Consider the following 22,791-nt stretch of genomic DNA (forward strand, 5'->3'; position numbering starts at 1 on the left):
AGTGCAGCCACCTATTCCAGTGTTTCCCGACTTTTCCTTGATTACCTCCAACCAGTTCCACGTATTTGATCTAGTCCAGTACTAGAACGCCTGATTCAACATGGTCAACTGATCATCAAGCTATTGGGGCTAGTATCAGGTGCCCTGCTACTACTGGAATAGATTCAATGTAAAACTGTCAGTGGCTGGGGTCTCAGGAGTTTTAAAAAGTCCAATGCAGACGTTTCTATCTCAATACCAAATCTATTGCTGGGTAATAATTAAGTACCTTACTGTGATTGTTTTCAATTTAAAATGATCAAAAATTGTTTCTTAGCAAAGAGCAATTTCTCAAGCAAGAATTTTGCTAGAACTGTCTGGGAGTGGAAAGCTGAAAACTAGCTGTTATTGGCGGAGAGGTTTGGAAGTCTTTCTTACTGGTCTATTAACCAATTTACCACCTGGTGATGTCACCAGGCATGCCAAAACTCCATCCCACCAAAACTGGCTGAAATATCAGGCGGTCTTTTCAAACAGTTCTTATACTAAAAAGGGGATTATCATCATTTTCACAGTATTATCCGACCTCATAGTGTGGAAGTATATATAAAAGCACAGCCAAATCATGTTTTTTACTGCACTGGGCCTTTAAGGAGAAGTCTGGGGATCACTTCCTATTCCAGATTAGGACACTACCTCCACATCTATCCCTGACAGCTAAACTGGGTGTTTCCTCTGTAGAGATAAAACTCTTGATGGTTTCCGGTATAGTACCATTATCATACCTGGTCCTCCTAGCAATGGGATTTTAAACAGCACCGCTAACAGGGATTAGCATCCACTTTTACACCTGACAGTCAGTAATCCAGCATCACAAAGCCACGCTAAAGCGGCGCTATCATGGAGGGCTATTTAAAGACACACGGCACACTGTGACTGTCGCTTTCCTCCCCATGCAACCTCCAACCTCAACCCATACCTAACGTTGCCTAACACCTCTCCCTTGACACGTGCTGGGAGATGCCTCTAGCTAGCTAGCGTAGCATAGCCTCAGCTCTGACAAATAGACATACATAAATAAATAGCATGGCATGAACTTTGAAGTGAATACATAGCCTCACACTCTGTTGTTCAGATGCAATACATTTAATAATAACCAACATTTTGACAGCAAAAGGCCTTCATCAGATTTCTTTTTTATTTTGGCGTATGTACAGGATACACATGGTATACACCGACCAACAAAATTCTTACTTACAGGTTCCTTCTCCACAATGCAACAACAATAAGAATTTAAAAAAGATAAGAATACCAACATAAAGTAAATGCCTCAATAGAATATAATAAACATTTTAGCATAAGTATAATACAGGAAGGCACAATTTATTGTCCAATATTTACATGTGTTTTGGGGAAGTGGGATTGGGGTCAAGCATTTAAATTGGTGGATGGCATGCACCCAGTTGAGAAGAGGAAGGAAGGAAGGGAGGAAGGAAGGAAGGGAGGAAGGAAGGAAGGAAGGAAGGAAGGAAGGAAGGAAGGAAGGAAGGAAGGAAGGAAGGAAGGAAGGAAGGAAGGAAGGAAGGAAGGAAGGAAGGAAGGAAGGAAGGAAGGAAGGAAGGAAGGAAGGAAGGAAGGGGTGGGATGGATGGATGGATGGATGGATGGATCACAAAGTCCTTCATGGCTGTAGGACATGTCTGATAACCTATAGCTTTTGTACGTATTTAACATCTCATCAGCCACTGTCATTGGACTGGGGAAGGGAGGAGCTTTGACTGGGGTGTTGATGACCATTCAGAAAGCGTCACATCATGTGACCCGTCCAGAGGTTATGATGAGGGACCAGGTTATGAAGAGTAACACCATTATGATACACTGATTGAGACAGACACAGAGCACATGATGGACGTACAGGCATTATCTCACAAAACCCACACACACAAAAACACACTAAATCACTATCTATAGTGTTGTCAGAACTCAGTATGAGAGTCAGAATGGCCTGGGCAATCATAACCTGGTCAGTGATAGTGTTGTATTGAATGTCAGCATCAGAGAATCAGGGGTCCTATCCATGTTCAAATATCATGGGGTTTTACTGATGGGTGTTCCACCTGACTCAATGCTGCCTTCATGAGACAATGCTGTCCCTGCCCCCTCCAGTCCTTTGATGTGGACTCCGGAGTAGGTGCCAAAGAAATTACAAGAACAGGAACATTTCCTCAGAACACGGAACATTGACTTGAATGGGAATAACCATTCTAGTACTTCTATTTCTATGGCAGAAGTCAAGTCAACAACCTTAACAGCCAGGACTGGCGACCAGAGATAACTGGGGATGACCGGGGATGACTGACGGCACAGACACACAGGGAGGATCAGAGCCAGAGCCAACCGATGGTTAATGACATGCATCTATGATAAAAAGGAAAATAGTGTAGCTGCATACACTATCACCAACGCAATACATTTATTAATCACCATTTCAACAGCAAGCGGCCTTCATCAGGGTATTGACGGTCTGGTTGTTCATATTACTGTACTACTATAGAGGGGAACGTCAGGGTACTGGGGGTCTGGGCGTTCATATTACTGTACTACTATAGAGGGGAACGTCAGGGTACTGGCGGTCTGGGCGTTCATATTACTGTACTACTATAGAGGGGAACGTCAGGGTACTGGCGGTCTGGGCGTTCATATTACTGTACTACTATAGAGGGGAACGTCAGGGTACTGGGGGTCTGGGCGTTCATATTACTGTACTACTATAGAGGGGAACGTCAGGGTACTGGCGGTCTGGGCGTTCATATTACTGTACTACTATAGAGGGGAACGTCAGGGTACTGGCGGTCTGGGCGTTCATATTACTGTACTACTATAGAGGGGAACGTCAGGGTACTGGCGGTCTGGGCGTTCATATTACTGTACTATTATAGAGGGGAACGTCAGGGTACTGGCGGTCTGGGCGTTCATATTACTGTACTACTATAGAGGGGAACGTCAGGGTACTGGGGGTCTGGGCGTTCATATTACTGTACTACTATAGAGGGGAACGTCAGGGTACTGGCGGTCTGGGCGTTCATATTACTGTACTACTATAGAGGGGAACGTCAGGGTACTGGGGGTCTGGGCGTTCATATTACTGTACTATTATAGAGGGGAACGTCAGGGTACTGGCGGTCTGGGCGTTCATATTACTGTACTACTATAGAGGGGAACGTCAGGGTACTGGCGGTCTGGGCGTTCATATTACTGTACTATTATAGAGGGGAACGTCAGGGTACTGGCGGTCTGGGTGTTCATATTACTGTACTATTATAGAGGGGAACGTCAGGGTACTGGCGGTCTGGGCGTTCATATTACTGTACTATTATAGAGGGGAACGTCAGGGTACTGGCGGTCTGGGTGTTCATATTACTGTACTACTATAGAGGGGAACGTCAGGGTACTGGCGGTCTGGGTGTTCATATTACTGTACTACTATAGAGGGGAACGTCAGGGTACTGGCGGTCTGGGCGTTCATATTACTGTACTATTATAGAGGGGAACGTCAGGGTACTGGCGGTCTGGGTGTTCATATTACTGTACTACTATAGAGGGGAACGTCAGGGTACTGGCGGTCTGGGCGTTCATGTTACTGTACTACTATAGAGGGGAACGTCAGGGTACTGGCGGTCTGGGCATTCATATTACTGTACTACTATAGAGGGGAACGTCAGGGTACTGGCGGTCTGGGTGTTCATATTACTGTACTACTATAGAGGGGAACGTCAGGGTACTGGCGGTCTGGGCGTTCATATTACTGTACTACTATAGAGGGGAACGTCAGGGTACTGGCGGTCTGGGCGTTCATATTACTGTACTACTATAGAGGGGAACGTCAGGGTACTGGGGGTCTGGGTGTTCATATTACCCCACACACTGGCCTAACTAGTCCTGAATGATGCCATTATCATGCTTAAATAAAGGTAGATGAGTAGTAGTATTGTCAAAATCAATAGAAAGATAAATATAAGATAAGTCCATAGAATCAGAATAACTTAGTAGACTAGATTATATTTCTACGGATAAGTCACTGTTACAAATAAAGGATGAAGTTTTAAAATAGATAATGGATTATAGAGATGAGAAGGAACAAAATGGAGCAGGTAGAATAAATGTATTAAATTAATCTTGTGTTTACAGTATGCATAAATAACACTTCTCTCTCTCCATCACCACAGACTGATTATGTCATCAACATAAAGGGCCATACATGCATTTAAAAACGGCCAGAATGTAATGTGTGTTTTCAACACAAAATCAATCTGTCCACAGCATGTACACATATACTAACGCAGCTATACCTAAGGTTGAAAATGGCCTTCAAACGCAACGCGAGCGACCGGCCGCACATATACATGCTACAGCAGAACACACCGTGTTTACCGTGTGTCTGTATGTGTGTGTGTGTGTGTGTGTGTGTGTGTGTGTGTGTGTGTGTCGCTCCATACAAATAGAATTTATACAAGCTAGCCAGCTGGCCCATAAGCTCTTCTGCACAATAAAACCAAATAATCTTTATGACGGGAAGGGGAGAGGGGGAGAGAGAAAGAACACACAGTGTTCAATTAGCTGGGCCATTGTGTTGGCATGGTAGGGAGAGACGTTCTCAACGGTGGCTGTGCCCTTCCCACTGAATGACATGCAAGATCACTGGAATGCATGCACTCAAAATAGCAGGGCAGCTTATGACATTTGAAGCTGCCAAACACACACACACACACACACACACACACACACTGCTAGCAGATGAGACACCGTAGAGGAGGCGGATAAATAAATAGAGAATCAATTAAAATGTGTCTTACCTTCCATCATGATTGCAGATTTGCATTCCTTTACCTCCAAGGAGCCTGAAAAGAAAGCAGGAGGGGGAGAGAAGCCCCTGGTTAGCAAATGATAAACTAGAGCACAGAGCCTAGTGCCACGGATAACACCCAGCCTCAAACACCCCCACACGTCGTCTGTCAACTGGCCCAGGGTCCATGCACCGCGGCTGGGCAGAGAGGTGGGGCTGGCTGGGCACTGTGCCGATCGGTAGCCCGAGAGAGGCAGGGGCTGGGGCTTAGGCCATGGATGCTGCTACTAACCTACACAATCAGCCTAGGATGCTGAGGAAGGGGGAAAAAAAGCTATTCTGAAAAGATTAGAACAAGAGGGGGTAGAGAGGGAGGGAGGGGGGTGGAGAGGCAGAGCGAGAGAGAAAGAGGGAGCGATGCTTGCTGAGGTCACAGCTGCTCTCAGCCAATCCCTGAGGTTCTCTACAGAGTCACATGGAATTTAGCTTGCATCCTCTGACAGCCTGGCCCTACTAGTAGCCTCTCTCTTTCCCTCCCTCACACACATTCTCACACACCCACTCACACTCAAACATAAGCATGTTAACGCATAGAAAACACACACCCCTCCCCTGCCTACCTTGTGACGCTGAAGTGTGTAGACTGCCGGGCGATGAATGAGATTAATGATTTGCTTGTTGCCAGAATAACGAGCAGGTTGAAGTGAATTGACAGCCCATGTTGAGGACACACTCCCCAACACAGTCACCCCCTGATCTTGGTTACAGAATAGATGTATTTCCCCTCCTAGCTGGTATATACATTTTTCTGTAGGTTGACTGTATTTTAAAATCTCTATTTTCACAGAGCTCTGCCTTCTTTCTCCCACTGTTTTTGCTCTGCCTGCTGGCTCAGTATGACTGCTCTCCCTCTCTGCCTCTCTCTATCCCTCCCTCCCTCCCTTCCTCCCACCCACCCTCTCTCTGACCCTCCCTTTCTCTCTCCCTCTCCATTGCCACTGAGGATAATAATAAATCATTGAGACGTCAGGGAGGCCGACGCTGTGTACAGCTGCCCCTCTAGACTCATCCCAACAGTTGAAGGAGCTACCGCTGCTACTACTCCAACCGTTCTGCTACTACTACTACCACTGTTCTGCAACTACTACTACTACCACCGCTACTGTTCTGCTGCTACTACTACTACTGTTCTGCTACTAGTAGCGCTGCTACCACTACTACTACTACCGCTGCTATCGTTCTGCTGCTACTACTACCACTACTGCTGCTATTACTGTTGTGATACACCTACCGCTGCAACCACTACTACTACCACCGCTACCGTTCTGCTGCTGCTGTACCCTTACTACAATTACTACCACTGCTGCTACAGTTCTGCTGCTACTACTACTACGACCGCTGCTACCGTGCTGCTGCTACTGCTACTGATACTGCAACCATTCTGCTGCTGCTCCTACTACTACTACCGCTGCTACCGTTCTGCTACTACTACAACAACAATTACCGCTGCTACCATTCTACTGCTACCGTTCTGCTGCTACCACTACCACTGCTACCATTCTGCTGCAACAACTAACACTTCTACCGTTCTGCTACTACTACTGCTACTGCTACTACTTCTACTACCGCTACCGTTCTGCTACTACTACTACCACTGCTACCGTTCTGCTGCTGCTACTACCGTTCTGCTACCGTTCTGCTGCTACTACCGTTCTGCTACCGTTCTGCTGCTGCTACTACCGTTCTGCTACCGTTCTGCTGCTACTACCGCTGCAACCGTTCTGCTACTACTACTACCACTGCTACCGTTCTGCTGCTGCTACTACCGTTCTGCTACCGTTCTGCTCCTACTACCACTGCTACCGTTCTGCTGCTGCTACTACTACTCCTACTACTACTACCATTCTGCTGCTACTACTACCGTTCTACTGCTACTACCGCTGCAACCGTTCTGCTGCTACTACTACCACTGCTGCTGCTAATACCTCTGCTACCGTTCTGCTGCTGCTACTACCACTGCTACCGTTCTGCTGCTGCTACTACCTCTGCTACCGTTCTGCTGCTGCTACTACTACCACTGCTACCGTTCTGCTGCTGCTACTACCACTGCTACCGTTCTGCTGCTGCTACTACCTCTGCTACCGTTCTGCTGCTGCTACTACCACTGCTACCGTTCTTCTGCTGCTACTACCACTGCTACCGTTCTGCTGCTGCTACTACCGTTCTGCTGCTACTACTACCACTACTGTTCTGCTACTAGTAGCGCTGCTACCATTCTGCTACTACTACTACTACTACTACCGCTGCTATCGTTCTGCTGCTACTACTACCACTACTGCTGCTATTACTGTTGTGATACACCTACCGCTGCAACCACTACTACTACCACCTCTACCGTTCTGCTGCTGCTGTACCCTTACTACAATTACTACCACTGCTGCTACAGTTCTGCTGCTACTACTACTACGACCGCTGCTACCGTGCTGCTGCTACTGCTACTGATACTGCAACCATTCTGCTGCTGCTCCTACTACTACTACCGCTGCTACCGTTCTGCTACTACTACTACTACTACAACAACAATTACCGCTGCTACCATTCTACTGCTACCGTTCTGCTGCTACCACTACCACTGCTACCATTCTGCTGCAACAACTAACACTTCTACCGTTCTGCTACTACTACTGCTACTGCTACTACTTCTACTACCGCTACCGTTCTGCTACTACTACTACCACTGCTACCGTTCTGCTGCTGCTACTACCGTTCTGCTACCGTTCTGCTGCTACTACCGCTGCAACCGTTCTGCTGCTGCTACTACCGTTCTGCTACCGTTCTGCTGCTACTACCGCTGCAACCGTTCTGCTACTACTACTACCACTGCTACCGTTCTGCTGCTGCTACTACCGTTCTGCTACCGTTCTGCTGCTACTACCACTGCTACCGTTCTGCTGCTGCTACTACTACTCCTACTACTACTACCATTCTGCTGCTACTACTACCGTTCTGCTGCTACTACCGCTGCAACCGTTCTGCTGCTACTACTACCACTGCTGCTGCTAATACCTCTGCTACCGTTCTGCTGCTGCTACTACCACTGCTACCGTTCTGCTGCTGCTACTACCTCTGCTACCGTTCTGCTGCTGCTACTACCACTGCTACCGTTCTGCTGCTACTACTACCACTGCTACCGTTCTGCTGCTGCTACTACCACTGCTACCGTTCTGCTGCTGCTACTACCTCTGCTACCGTTCTGCTGCTGCTACTACCACTGCTACCGTTCTTCTGCTGCTACTACCACTGCTACCGTTCTGCTGCTGCTACTACCGTTCTGCTGCTACTACTACCACTGCTACCGTTCTGCTGCTACTACCGTTCTGCTGCTACAACTACCACTGCCACCGTTCTGCTGCTACTACTACCATTCTGCTGCTACTACTACCGCTGCTACCGTTCTGCTGCTGCTACTACCACTGCTACCATTCTGCTACTACTACTACCACTGCTACCGTTCTGCTGCTACTACTACCACTGCTACCGTTCTGCTGCTACTACTACCACTGCCACCGTTCTGCTGCTACTACTACCGCTGCCACCGTTCTGCTGCTACTACTACCGCTGCTACCGTTCTGCTGCTACTACCACTGCTACCGTTCTGCTGCTACTAATACCATTCTGCTGCTACTACTACCACTGCCACCGTTCTGCTGCTACTACTACCATTCTGCTGCTACTACCATTCTGCTGCTACTACTACCACTGCTACCGTTCTGCTGCTGCTACTACCATTACCTACTACTACTACCACTGCTACCGTTCTGCTGCTACTACTACCACTGCTACCGTTCTGCTGCTACTACTACCGCTGCCACCGTTCTGCTGCTACTACTACCGCTGCTACCGTTCTGCTGCTACTACTACCGCTGCTACCGTTCTGCTGCTACTACTACCGCTGCTACTGTTCTGCTGCTACTACTACCACTGCTACCGTTCTGCTGCTACTACTACCACTGCTACCGTTCTGCTGCTACTACTACCACTGCCACCGTTCTGCTGCTACTACTACCACTGCCACTGTTCTGCTGCTGCTACTACAACTACTACTACCACCGTTCTGCTGCTACTACTACCACTGCTACCGATCTGCTGCTACTACTACCGTTCTGCCGCTAATACTACCATTCTGCTACTACTACTACCGCTGCTACCGTTCTGCTGCTATTACTACCGTTCTGCTGCTACTACTACCATTCTGCTACTACTACTACCACTGCTACCGTTCTGCTGCTGCTACTACCATTCTGCTACTACTACTACCACTGCTACCATTCTGCTGCTGCTACTACCACTGCTACCGTTCTGCTGCTGCTACTACCACTGCTACCGTTCTGCTGTACCACTGCTACCGTTCTGCTGCTGCTACTACCACTGCTACCGTTCTGCTGCTGCTACTACCACTGCTACCGTTCTGCTGCTGCTACTACCTCTGCTACCGTTCTGCTGCTGCTACTACCTCTGCTACCGTTCTGCTGCTGCTACTACCACTGCTACCGTTCTGCTGCTGCTACTACCTCTGCTACCGTTCTGCTGCTGCTACTACCTCTGCTACCGTTCTGCTGCTGCTACTACCACTGCTACCGTTCTGCTGCTACTACTACCACTGCTACCGTTCTGCTGCTACTACTACCACTGCTACCGTTCTGCTGCTGCTACTACCTCTGCTACCGTTCTGCTGCTGCTACTACCACTGCTACCGTTCTGCTGCTGCTACTACCACTGCTACCGTTCTGCTGCTGCTACTACCACTGCTACCGTTCTGCTGCTGCTACTACCGTTCTGCTGCTGCTACTACCGTTCTGCTGCTACTACTACCACTGCTACCGTTCTGCTGCTACTACCGTTCTGCTGCTACAACTACCACTGCCACCGTTCTGCTGCGACTACTACCATTCTGCTGCTACTACTACCACTGCTACCGTTCTGCTGCTGCTACTACCATTCTGCTACTACTACTACCACTGCTACCGTTCTGCTGCTACTACTACCACTGCTACCGTTCTGCTGCTACTACTACCACAGCTACCGTTCTGCTGCTACTACTACCACTGCCACCGTTCTGCTGCTACTACTACCACTGCCACCGTTCTGCTGCTACTACTACCACTGCCACCGTTCTGCTGCTACTACTACCGCTGCTACCGTTCTGCTGCTACTACTACCACTGCTACCGTTCTGCTGCTACTACTACCACAGCTACCGTTCTGCTGCTGCTACTACTACTACTACCGTTCTGCTGATTCTACTACCACTGCTACCGTTCTGCTGCTACTACTACCACTGCTACCGTTCTGCTGCTGCTACTACCACTGCTACCGTTCCGCTGCTACTACTACCGATCTGCTGCTGCTGCTACTACGACTACAACTACTACTACTACCGTTCTGCTGCTACTACTACAGTTCTGCTGCTGCTACTACCATTCTGCTAATACTACTACCACTGCTACCGTTCTGCTGCTACTACTACCACTGCTTCCGTTCTGCTGCTACTACTACCACTGCTACCGTTCTGCTGCTTCTACTACCACTGCTACCGTTCTGCTGCTGCTACTACCATTCTGCTACTACTACTACCACTGCTACCGTTCTGCTGCTGCTACCATTCTGCTACTACTACTACCACTGCTACCATTCTGTTGCTACTACTACCATTCTGCTACTACTACTGCCACTGCTACCGTTCTGCTGCTACTACTACCACTGCTACCGTTCTGCTGCTGCTACTACCATTCTGCTACTACTACTACCACTGCTACCGTTCTGCTGCTACTACTACCACTGCTACCGTTCTGCTATTACTACTACCACTGCTACCATTCTGCTGCTACTACTACCACTGCCACCGTTCTGCTGCTATTAGTACCATTGCTACCGTTCAACTACTACTACTACTACTACTACCATTCAACTACTACTAATACCGCTGCTACCGTTCTGCTGCTACTACCACTGCTACCGTTCTGCTGCTACTACTACTACTACCACCGTTCTGCTGCTGCTACTACTACTGCTACCGTTCTGCTGCTACTACTACCGATCTGCTGCTACTACTACTACTACTACTACTACTACTACTACTACTACTACCGTTCTGATGCTACTACTACCGCTGCTACCGTTCTGCTGCTACTACTACCAAACTGCTGCTGCTGCTACTACTACTTCTACTACTACTACCACTGCTAGCGTTCTGCTGCTACTACTACTACTACTACTACCGTTCTGCTGATACAATTACCACTGCTACCATTCTGCTGCTATCAGTACTACTACTACCGTTCTGCTGCTACGACTACCACTGCTACCGTTCTTCTGCTACTACTACCACTGCTACCGTTCTGCTGCTACTACTACCACTGCTACCGTTCTGCTGCTGCCACTACCATTCTGCTACTACTACTACCACTGCTACCATTCTGCTGCTTCTACTACCACTTCCACCGTTCTGCTGCTACTACTACCACTGCTACCGTATTGCTGCTTCTACTACTACTACCGTTCAACTACAACTGCTACTACTACCATTCAACTACTACTACTACCGTTGAACTTCTACTACTACCGCTGCTACCGCTACTACCGTTCTGCTACTACTACCGCTACTACCGCTGCTACCGTTCTGCTGCTACTACTACCGCTGCTACCGTTCTGCTGCTACTACTACCGCTGCTACCGTTCTGCTGCTACTACTACCGCTGCTACCGTTCTGCTGCTACTACTACCACTGCTACCGTTCTGCTGCTACTACTACCACTGCTACCGTTCTGCTGCTACTACTACCACTGCTACCGTTCTGCTGCTACTACTACCACTGCTACCGTTCTGCTGCTACTACCACTGCTACCGTTCTGCTGCTGCTACTACCACTGCTACCGTTCTGCTGCTGCTACTACCACTGCTACCGTTCTGCTGCTGCTACTACCACTGCTACCGTTCTGCTGCTGCTACTACTACTCCTACTACTACTACCATTCTGCTGCTACTACTACCGATCTGCTGCTGCTACTACCACTGCTACCCTTCTGCTGCTACTACTACCACTGCTACCGTTCTGCTACAACTACTACCACTGCTACCATTCTGCTGCTACTACTACCACTGCTACCGTTCTGCTGCTACTACTAATCAAATCAAATCAAATGTATTTATATAGCCCTTCTTACATCAGCTGATATCTCAAAGTGCTGTACAGAAACCCAGCCTAAAACCCCAAACAGCAAGCAATGCAGGTGTAGAAGCAGGGTGGCTAGGAAAAACTCCCTAGAAAGGCCAAAACCTAGGAAGAAACCTAGAGAGGAACCAGGCTATGAGGGGTGGCCAGTCCTCTTCTGGCTGTGCCGGGTGGAGATTATAACAGCACATGGCCTAGATGTTCAAATGTTCATAAATGACCAGCATTGTCAAATAATAATAATCATAGTAGTTGTCGAGGGTGCAACAAGTCAGCAACACAAGAGTAAGTGTCAGTTGGCTTTTTCATAGCCGATCTTTGAGAGTATCTCTACCGCTCCTGCTGTCTCTAGAGAGTTGAAAACAGCAGGTCTGGGACAGGTAGCACACCCGGTGAATAGGTCAGGGTTCCAGCAGGTCTGGGACAACAGGTCTGGGACAGGTAGCACGTCCGGTGAACAGGTCAGGGTTCCATAGCTGCAGGCAGAACAGTTGGAACTGGAGCAGCAGCACGGCCAGGTGAACTGGGGGCAGCAAGGAGTCATCAAGACAGGTAGTCCTGAGGCATGGTCCTAGGGCTCAGGTCCTCCGAGAGAGAGAGAGAAAGAAGGAGAAAGAGAGAATTAGAGAGAGAATATTTAAATTCACAGAGGACACCGGAAAAGACAAGAGTAATACTCCAGATGTGAGAGACTGACCCTAGCCCCCGACACATAAACTACTGCAGCATAAATACTGGAGGCTGAGACAGGAGGGGTCAGGAGACACTGTGGCCCCATCCGATGAAACCCCCGGACAGGGCCAAACAGGTAGGATATAACCCCACCCACTTTGCCAAAGCACAGCCTCCACACCACTGGAGGGATATCTCCAACCACCAACATACCATCCCGGGACAAGGCCGAGTATAGCCCACAAAGATCTCCTCCACGGCACGAACCCGAGGGGGCACCAACCCAGACAGGAAGACCACGTCAGTGACTCAACCCACTCAAGTGACGCACCCCTCCCAGGGACGGCATGGAAGAACACCAGTAAGCCAGCCCCCGTAATAGGGGTAGAGGCAGAGAATCCCAGTGGAAAGAGGGGAAACCGGCCAGGCAGAGACAGCAAGGGCGGTTCGTTGCTCCAGCCTTTCCGTTCACCTTCACACCCCTGGGCCAGACTACACTTAATCATAGGACCTACTGAAGAGATATGTCTTCAGTAAAGACTTAAAGGTTGAGACTGAGTCTGCGTCTCTCACATGGGTAGACAGACTATTCCATAAAAATGGAGCTCTATAGGAGAAAGCCCTGCCTCCAGCTGTTTGCTTAGAAATTCTAGGAACAATTAGGAGGCCCGCGTCTTGTGACCGTAGTGTACGTGTAGGTATGTATGGCAGGACCAAATCGGAAAGATAGGTAGGAGCAAGCCCATGTAATGCTTTGTAGGTTAGCAGTAAAACCTTGAAATCAGCCCTTGCCTTAACAGGATGCCAGTGTAGGGAGGCTAGCACTGGGGTAATATGATCACATTTTTTGGTTCTAGTCAGGATTCTAGCAGCCGTATTTAGCACTAACTGAAGTTTATTTAGTGCTTTATCTGGGTAGCCGGAAAGTAGAGCATTGCAGTAGTCCAACCTAGAAGTAACAAAGGCATGGATTAATTTTTCTGCGTCATTTTTGGACAGAAAGTTTCTGATTTTTGCAATGTTACGTAGATGGAAAAAAGCTGTCCTTGAAACAGTCTTGATATGTTCTTCAAAAGAGAGATCAGGGTCCAGAGTAACGCCGAGGTCCTTCACAGTTTTATTTGAGACGACTGTACAACCATCCAGATTAATTGTCAGATTCAACAAAAGATCTCTTTGTTTCTTGGGACCTAGAACAAGCATCTCTGTTTTGTCCGAGTAGAAAGTTTGCAGCCATCCACTTCCTTATGTCTGAGACACAGGCTTCTAGCGAGGGCAATGTTGGGGCTTCACCATGTTTCATTGAAATGTACAGCTGTGTGTCATCCGCATAGCAGTGAAATTTAACATTATGTTTTCGAATGACATCCCCAAGAGGTAAAATATATAGTGAAAACAATAGTGGTCCTAAAACGGAACATTGAGGAACACCGAAATGTACAGTTGATTTGTCAGAGGACAAACCATTCACAGAGACAAACTGATATCTTTCCGACTACTACCACTGCTACCGTTCTGCTGCTACTACTACCACTGCTACCGTTCTGCTGCTACTACTACCACTGCTACCATTCTGCTGCTACTACTACCGTTCTGCTGCTACTACTACCACTGCTACCGTTCTGCTGCTGCTACTACCACTGCTACCGTTCTGCAGCTACTACTACCGTTCTGCTGCTGCTACTACCACTGCTACCGTTCTGCTACAACTACTACCACTGCTACCGTTCTGCTGCTACTACTACCACTGCTACCGTTCTGCTGCTACTACTACCACTGCTACCGTTCTGCTGCTACTACTACCACTGCTACCGTTCTGCTGCTACTACTACCACTGCTAGCGTTCTGCTACAACTACTACCACTGCTAGCGTTCTGCTGCTCCTACTACCACTGCTAGTGTTCTGCTGCTCCTACTACCACTGCTACCGTTCCGCTGCTGCTACTACCACTGCTACCATTCCGCTGCTGCTACTACCACTGCTACCGTTCTGCTACTGCTACTACTACTACTGTTCAACTACTACTACTTCTGCTGCTACTGCAGCTACCGCTGCTACCATTCTGCTGCTACTACCGCTGCTACCGTTCTGCTGCTACTACCGCTGCTACCGTTCTGCTGCTACTACTACCACTGCTACCGTTCTGCTGCTGCTACTACCACTGCTACCGTTCTGCTGCTGCTACTACTACTACCGTTCAACTACTACTTCTGCTGCTACTACTGCTACCGCTGCTACCGTTCTGCTGCTACTACCGCTGCTACCGTTCTGCTGCTACTACCGCTGTTACCGTTCTGCTGCTGCTACTACCACTGCTACCGTTCTGCTGCTACTACTACCACTGCTACCGTTCTGCTGCTACTACTACCACTGCTACCGTTCTGCTGCTACTACTACCACTGCTACCGTTCTGCTGCTACTACTACCACTGCTAGCGTTCTGCTGCTACTACTACCACTGCTACCGTTCTGCTGCTCCTACTACCACTGCTACCGTTCTGCTGCTGCTACTACTACTACTGTTCAACTACTACTACTTCTGCTGCTACTGCAGCTACCGCTGCTACCATTCTGCTGCTACTACCGCTGCTACCGTTCTGCTGCTACTACCGCTGCTACTGTTCTGCTGCTACTACCGCTGCTACCGTTCTGCTGCTACTACCGCTGCTACCGTTCTTCTGCTACTACCGCTGCTACCATTCTGCTGCTACTATCGCGGCTACCGTTCTGCTGCTGCTACTACTACCGCTGCTACCGTTCTGCTGCTGCTACTGCTACCGTTCTGCTGCTGCTACTACTACCACTGCTACAGTTCTGCTGCTGCTACTACTACAACTGCTACAGTTCTGCTGCTGCTACTACTACAACTGCTACAGTTCTACTGCTGCTACTACTACCGCTGCTACCGTTCTGCTGCTGCTACTACTAATACTTCCGCTGCTACCGTTCTGCTGCTGCTACAACTACTACTACCGCTACCGCCGCTACGTTCTGTTGCTGCTACTACTACCGCTGCTACCGTTCTGCTGCTGCTACTACTACTACTGCTGTTACCGTTCCACTACTACCACTGCTACCTCTACTGCTACTACTGCTTCCATTCTACTACTACTACTACCGCTGCTACCGTTCTACTACTACGGCTGCTACCGTTCTCCTACTACTACTACTGCTGCTACCGTTCTACTACTACTACTACTGCTGTTACCGTTCTACTACTACTACTGCGGTTATCGTTCTACTTCTACGGCTGCTACCGTTCTACTACTACTACTACTACTGCTACTAACCGTTCTACTACTACTACTACTACTACTACTACTGCTGTTACCATTCTACTACTACGGCTGCTACCATTCTACTACTACTACTACTACTACTATTGCTGCTACCATTCTACTACTACTACTACTACTACTACCACTGCTACCGTTCTACTACTACTACTACTACTACTACCGCTGCTACCGTTCTGCTGCTGCTACAACTACTACTACCGCTACCGCCGCTACGTTCTGCTGCTGCTACTACTACCGCTGCTACCGTTCTGCTGCTGCTACTACTACTACTGCTGTTACCGTTCTACTACTACTACTGCTACCGTTCTACTATTACTACTACTGCTGTTACCATTCTACTACTACAGCTGCTACTGTTCTACTACTACGGCTGCTACCGTTCTACTATTACTACTACTACTACTACTGCTGCTACCGTTCTACTACTACTATGCTACCGTTCTATTTCTACTGCTGCTACAGTTCTACTACTACTACTACTACTACCACTGCTACCGTTCTACTACTACTACTACTACTACTACTACTACCACTGCTACCGTTCTACTACTACTATTACTGCTGCTACCGTTCTACTACTACTGCTGCTACCGTTCTACTACTACTATTACTGCTGCTACCGTTCTACTACTACTACTACTACTACTACTACTACTACTACTACCACCACCTTTCTACTACTACCGTTCTACTACTGCTATTACCGCTGCTACTGTTCTACTACTACTGCTGCTACCGTTCTACTACTACTATTACTGCTGCTACCGTTCTACGAGTACTACTACTACTACTACTACTACCACCTTTCTACTACTACTACTACCGTTCTACTACTGCTACTACCGCTGCTACCGTTCTACTACTACTACTACCACCGCTGCTACCGTTCTACTACTACTGCTGCTACCATTCTACTACTACTACTACTACCTTTCTTCTACTACTACTACTACCGTTCTACTACTACTGCTGCTACCATTCTACTACTACTACTACTACCTTTCTACTACTACTACTACCGTTCTACTACAACCACTGCTACCGCTACTATTGCTGCTGCGGCTACCATTTTTTCTACTACTACTGCTGCTGCTGCTACCTTTTCTGCTGCTACCATTTCTTCTACTACTACTGCTGCTTCTAGTACTACTGCTACATTTTCTGATGCTACCATTTCTTCTTCTACTGCTGCTGCTACCATTTATTCTACTACTGCTGCTACCATTTCTTGTACTACTGCTGCTACCATTTGTTGTACTACTGCTGCCACCATTTCTTGTACTACTGCTGCTACCATTTGTTGTACTACTGCTGCCACCATTTCTTGTACTACTGCTGCTACCATTTCTTGTATTACTGCTGCTACCATTTCTTGTACTACTGCTGCTACCATTTCTTGTACTACTGCTGCTACCATTTCTTGTACTACTGCTGCTACCATTTCTTGTACTACTGCTGCTACCATTTCTTGTACTACTGCTGCTACCATTTCTTCTACTACTGCTGCTACGATTTCTTCCACCACCACGCCATCTGGCCCTAGAGGGAGTAGAGAAGGGAGGTGTGTGTACCGCTACTCTCAGCCTGCCACCAGCGAGAGGCGTATAGGGAGAGATGGAGCGAGAAAAGGAGGGAGGGAGGGCGGGGAGAAAAAGAGAGGTGTGTGTGTGTGTGTGTGTGTGTGTGTGTGCATGGAGGCTGGTGATTCATTTTTACATGAGGGGGTGGGTGGGAGCCAGAGTAAAGGAAGACCGCTCCACTACACGCTTTGCGTTGCCATCAGGGTCATGTCAATGTGATGTTCTACCTGCTTCACAGAGTGAGTGGTTTTGATAGCGGAGGAGCAGAGCGGAAGAGCATCTTTATTCTATTTTTCCCTACTGAAATGTAACATATTCATCAATCATGCAAAAGTACAGTATAATCAATAGCTTTGGTCAAGTTTTTCGCAAGTACTAATTCAATTGTTGCTTGTGGTTATACCAATTGATCCTCTAACTACACAAGTTTATTTTCTTTACATTGAATTAAAATAGTCAATGTAGCTAGCTAGCTATAGTTTGTGTTAGATAGTAGCTTCTTGACTTCATAAATCTTTGTAAAATAACCAGTGGTGTCTAGTGGAGGCCATACGCAACCAAAATAAACGTTATGTCTCACTATTTCAACACACAAGATAGAATGAACGCACAATCGTCAGCCATCGAGAATTTAATCTCAGCGATTATTGAGCTTGGATGCTGCAATTGGACATGACGCAACGCGAGCGCAACAAGGGCAGTATAGCAGCTTTCATTGATTTCAAAGGAAGCATTCCCTCAATGGCTGAAGGCTGACGGCAATGCCGAACGCCCGATGGCTATAGTGTTGCAGGGCCATAATGGAGCAAAAACAAAGAGTGAAAGAGAGAGATGGGGGAGAAAGAGAGAGAGATGGGGGGAGAAAGAGAGATGGGGGAGAAAGTGAGAGATGGGGGAGAAAGAGAGATGGAGGAGAAAGTGAGAGATGGGGGAGAAAGTGAGAGATGGGGGAGAAAGAGAGAGAGAAGGGGGAGAAAGAGAGAGAGATGGGGGAGAAAGAGAGATGGGGAGAAAGTGAGAGATGGGGGAGAAAGTGAGAGATGGGGGAGAAAGAGAGAGAGAAGGGGGAGCGAGAGGATGTTTATGTTTCTGGCTGTGGAGCAGAGACTGAGCTGCAGGACAGACTGACAAATAGCCTAGCACTGCTGTGGCCTCCATAACAACATGTTTCTGGCTGTGGAGCAGAGACTGAGCTGCAGGACAGACTGACAACAGAGCTACTCTAGTACAAATAGTATTACAAAACAAATGATTAACTCACTTGCAGCTGCAGAATATTCTAAATCTATAAACTATTAGGATTTAATTACAGATGTAAACTAGATTTCTTAAAACAGGAAAACATAATGAGAGACACATGCTGTCACACTTTAAATTGAGCCAGCCCTGTGCTTCCTTATGCACAATGCATTCTCCCCAGTCATGCTCAGGTCCATGTGAAATGCTCTCTCTCCCTGCCTCCGTCTCTCTCCCTTGCCAAATTCATTGCTTGCACCTCTCCCCCTCATTAAGCCATGGCATGCTCCCTCCCTCTGTATACTTAACAGCCAGCAAATGCTTCCTGAGAGGAGTCCCCTGCTTTATCCGTCCCTCCCTCCCTCCCCCCTAGCTCTGCCAGACAAGGTCGCTTCTCTCCTCCACTGCCCCCCAGTGCTCACAGGAGATTAAGAGGGAGTGAAGGGAGAATTTTCTAAATAACGCCTGAAGCTCTAAGCCATGTTATGATTGTGGATGCATAGTGGCATCGAGAGAAGAGATGAAATGCCGAAGTTCACTCTGAGAAGACTGGACACTTCCAACCAGCAACAAGGGGGCTAGGAAACTGGCACCTTACCCACCAAGGACTACTACAACATGAGACAAAGAAACACGCAAGACAAGCGAGAGAGAGAGGGAAGAAGACACAAGAAAAGAGAGAAAAGAGGAGATTATCATGGGGTTAAACAATAGAGGATAGGAAAGAACAGATGATGAGGGAATAAGAGGAAAAGGGTGAGTGGAGAAGAGATGAGATGGGAGAAGAGGAGAGAACAGGAAAGCAGAGGAGTGCCATAGATATCTCCATTGATATTTAGAGCAGAAGCCAACCATTCCCTGAGCTCTACTCCAGTGTTCCAGCCATAGAAATACAATTACTAGAATGGACAAAGCCCCTCAGAGCATGGCAGTTTGACTGCACCCACATGGAGATTTACACTGGTTAACAGAGAGGCCTGTGGAATCACTGTTACAATAACAGCCTACACCAAGCATGCTTATTGATGCATGCTTACTCAGGCCCAGGAGAGCTACAGGCCAGGGTATGCAGGCATTTGTTCCAGCCCAGCTCTAAAACACCCGATTCAACCAATGATGGTCTAAAATGAAGAAGTGATTAATTGATTAGTTGAGTCAGGTGTTTTTTTTGTTCTTTTTTTATTTAAGTTGTATTTATTCTGCGGAGCCCAATTGAGACCAGGGTCAAATTCACAATGATGCCCTGAATACAAAACATTTCACAATCAAGAAAATAAACATTCCAAAATAAACCAAAAGAATAATATATATATTTTTGAAATACAAGGTACAATTACAATACTACAATCTCAACAAATAAACCATTACAATCAATCAAAACAACTGCAATCCTCAATAAATTCATTAAACACCAGAGTCCTAAAATGCCCTAGCGGCAACAGGGAGTCAAGATCCAATTAATTTTGCAGGTTATTCCAACAATGGGGGCACTAAAATTAAAGAAGGATTTACCTAAATTGGTAAAGAGAGACCAGACACCTCAATAGTTAAGCAACCCTTTCGAACAGGTTTGGTAGCTTATTCTTTTATACTTTAGTTAGGGCAGGGCTGGTACAAAAGCCTGCATGTGCTGTTCCTCTCCAGGAACAATAGACAGATACTGGTTCAGATGGGTACCAGCACTCTGTTCAACTACAGTACAGTCCAATAGCCAGTAAGAGGAGCTCTGAACATAGCCAGGCCAGAAAACACACAGACAGGGAGCGAATTATAACAGGAGAGAGAGAGAAATTACTTAGAAAAGGAAGTAAGAGAGAGAGAGAGATGAAGAGACAAAGCAGAGAGGAAAGAATAGCAGAGAGAGAAGAAAACTTGGTGATATTTGCCCTCTGTTTTCTCACTTCATCTATCCATTGTCTAGCCCTTTCTAGTGCAGCTCTACCCTCTCTGGGACCTGGCTGTGTGACAGTGACAAACTTTATTAGCTCCTGACCCGTTTCTACTGCAGCTAGACTAGAGGATCCTTTAAGGACAGGAACAGATCCCAGGGACACTGTTCTGTTACCTCTCTACCTCTAGTGGTTAAGAGTGTTAGGCCAGTAACCAAAAAGTTGCGGGTTCGAATCATATGTGAAAAATGTCGATGTGCCCTTGAGCAAGGCACTTAACCCTAATTGCTTGTGTAATTCACTCTGGATAAGAGTGTCTGCTAAATGACTAAACTGTAAATGTATAAATGTACACTGAACAAAAATATAAAACGCAACATGCAACAATTTCAAAGATTTGACAGTTCATATAAATCAGTTAATTGAAATAAATTAATTAGGCCCTAATCTATGGATTTCACATGACTGGGAATACAGAAATGCCTCTGTTGGTCACAGATACCTTTGAAAAAAAAGTTAGTGGCGTGGATCAGAAAACCAGTTAGCATCTGGTGTACCACCATTTGCCACATACAGCACAATACATCTCCTTCACATAGAGTTGATCAGGCTGTTGATTGATCAGGCTGTTGATTATGGCCTGTGGAATGTTGTCCCACTCCTCTTCAATTGGTGTGTGAAGTTGATGGATATTGGTGGGAACTGGAACACGATGCCGTACACGTCGATCCAGAGCATCCCAAACATCCTCAATGGGTGACATGTCTGGTGAGCATGCAGGCCATGGAAGAACTGGGGCATTTTCGGCTTCCAGGAATTGTGTACAGATCCTTGCGACATGGGGCCATTCATTATCATGCTGAAACATGAGGAGATGGCGGCAGATGAATGGCACAACAATGGACCTCAGGATCTTATCGCGTTCAAATTGCCATCAATAAAATGCAATTGTGTTTGTTGTCCGTACCTTATGCCTGCCCATACCATAACCCCAGAACCACCATGGGGGACTCTGTTCACAACGTTCACATCAGCAAACTGCTCGCCCACATGACGCCATACACAATGTTTGCCATCTGCCCGGTACAGTTGTAACCGGGATTCATCTGTGAAGAGCACATTTCTCCAGCATGCCAGTGGCCATCGAGGTGAGCATGTGCCCACTGAAGTCGGTTACAACGCCGAATAGCAGTCAGGTTAAGATTCTGGTGAAGACAACGAGCACACAGATGAGCTTCCCTGAGATGTTTCAGACAGTTTGTGCAGAAATTCTTCGGTTGTGCAAACCCACAGTTTCATCAGCTGTCCAGGTGGCTGGTCTCAGACAATCCCGTAGGTGAAGAAGCCGGATTTGGATGTCCTGGGCTGGTGTGGTTGCATGTGGTCTGTGGTTGTGAGGCCGGTTGGACTTACTGCCAAATTCTCTAAAACTATGTGGGAGGCGGCTTGTGGTAGGGAAAGGAACATTAAATTCTCTGACAACAGCTCTGGTGGACATTCCTGCAGTCAGAATTCCAATTGCACACTCCCTCAAAACTTGAGACATCTGTGGCATTGTGTTGTGTGACACAACTGCACATTTTAGAGTAGCCGTTTAATGTCCCCAGCACAAGGTCCACCTGTGTAATGATCATGCTGTATAACAAGCTTGTTAATATGAGAAAAACTTAATAACAAATTTGTGCACATCATTTTGGAGAAATAAGCTTTTTGTGCATATGGAAAATGTATGGGATCTTTATTTTTTTTTATTTCATCTTTATTTAACCAGGTAGGCCAGTTCTCATTTACAACTGTGACCTGGCCAAGATAAAGCAAAGTAGTGCGACACAAACAACACAGAGTTACACATGGGATAAACAAATGTGCAGTCAATAACACAATAGAAAGTATATTTACAGTGTGTGCAAATGAGTTAAGATTAGGGAGGTAAGGCAATAAATAGGCCATAGTGGCGAAATAATTACAATTTAGCAATTAAACACTGGAGTGATAGATGTGCAGAAGATGAATGTGCAAGTAGCGATACTGGGTGCAAAGGAGCAAAAATAAATAACAATATG

General features: G+C 47.1%; 1 protein-coding gene across 1 annotated transcript in view; it reads right to left on the reverse strand.

The window, feature by feature from the left end:
• The window catches only part of sgip1a (SH3GL interacting endocytic adaptor 1a), a 107,321-nt gene that overhangs the window by 78,850 nt on the left and 5,680 nt on the right, over window positions 1-22,791 (reverse strand). Inside the window, exon 2 of the mRNA XM_029706238.1 lies at window positions 4,833-4,877. Within this exon, the coding sequence (XP_029562098.1) occupies window positions 4,833-4,877 (45 nt within the window). The remainder of the gene's footprint in view (window positions 1-4,832; window positions 4,878-22,791) is intronic.

The sequence above is a fragment of the Salmo trutta genome, chromosome 22 (assembly GCF_901001165.1).
Source record: "Salmo trutta chromosome 22, fSalTru1.1, whole genome shotgun sequence".
NCBI classification, from domain to species: domain Eukaryota; kingdom Metazoa; phylum Chordata; class Actinopteri; order Salmoniformes; family Salmonidae; genus Salmo; species Salmo trutta.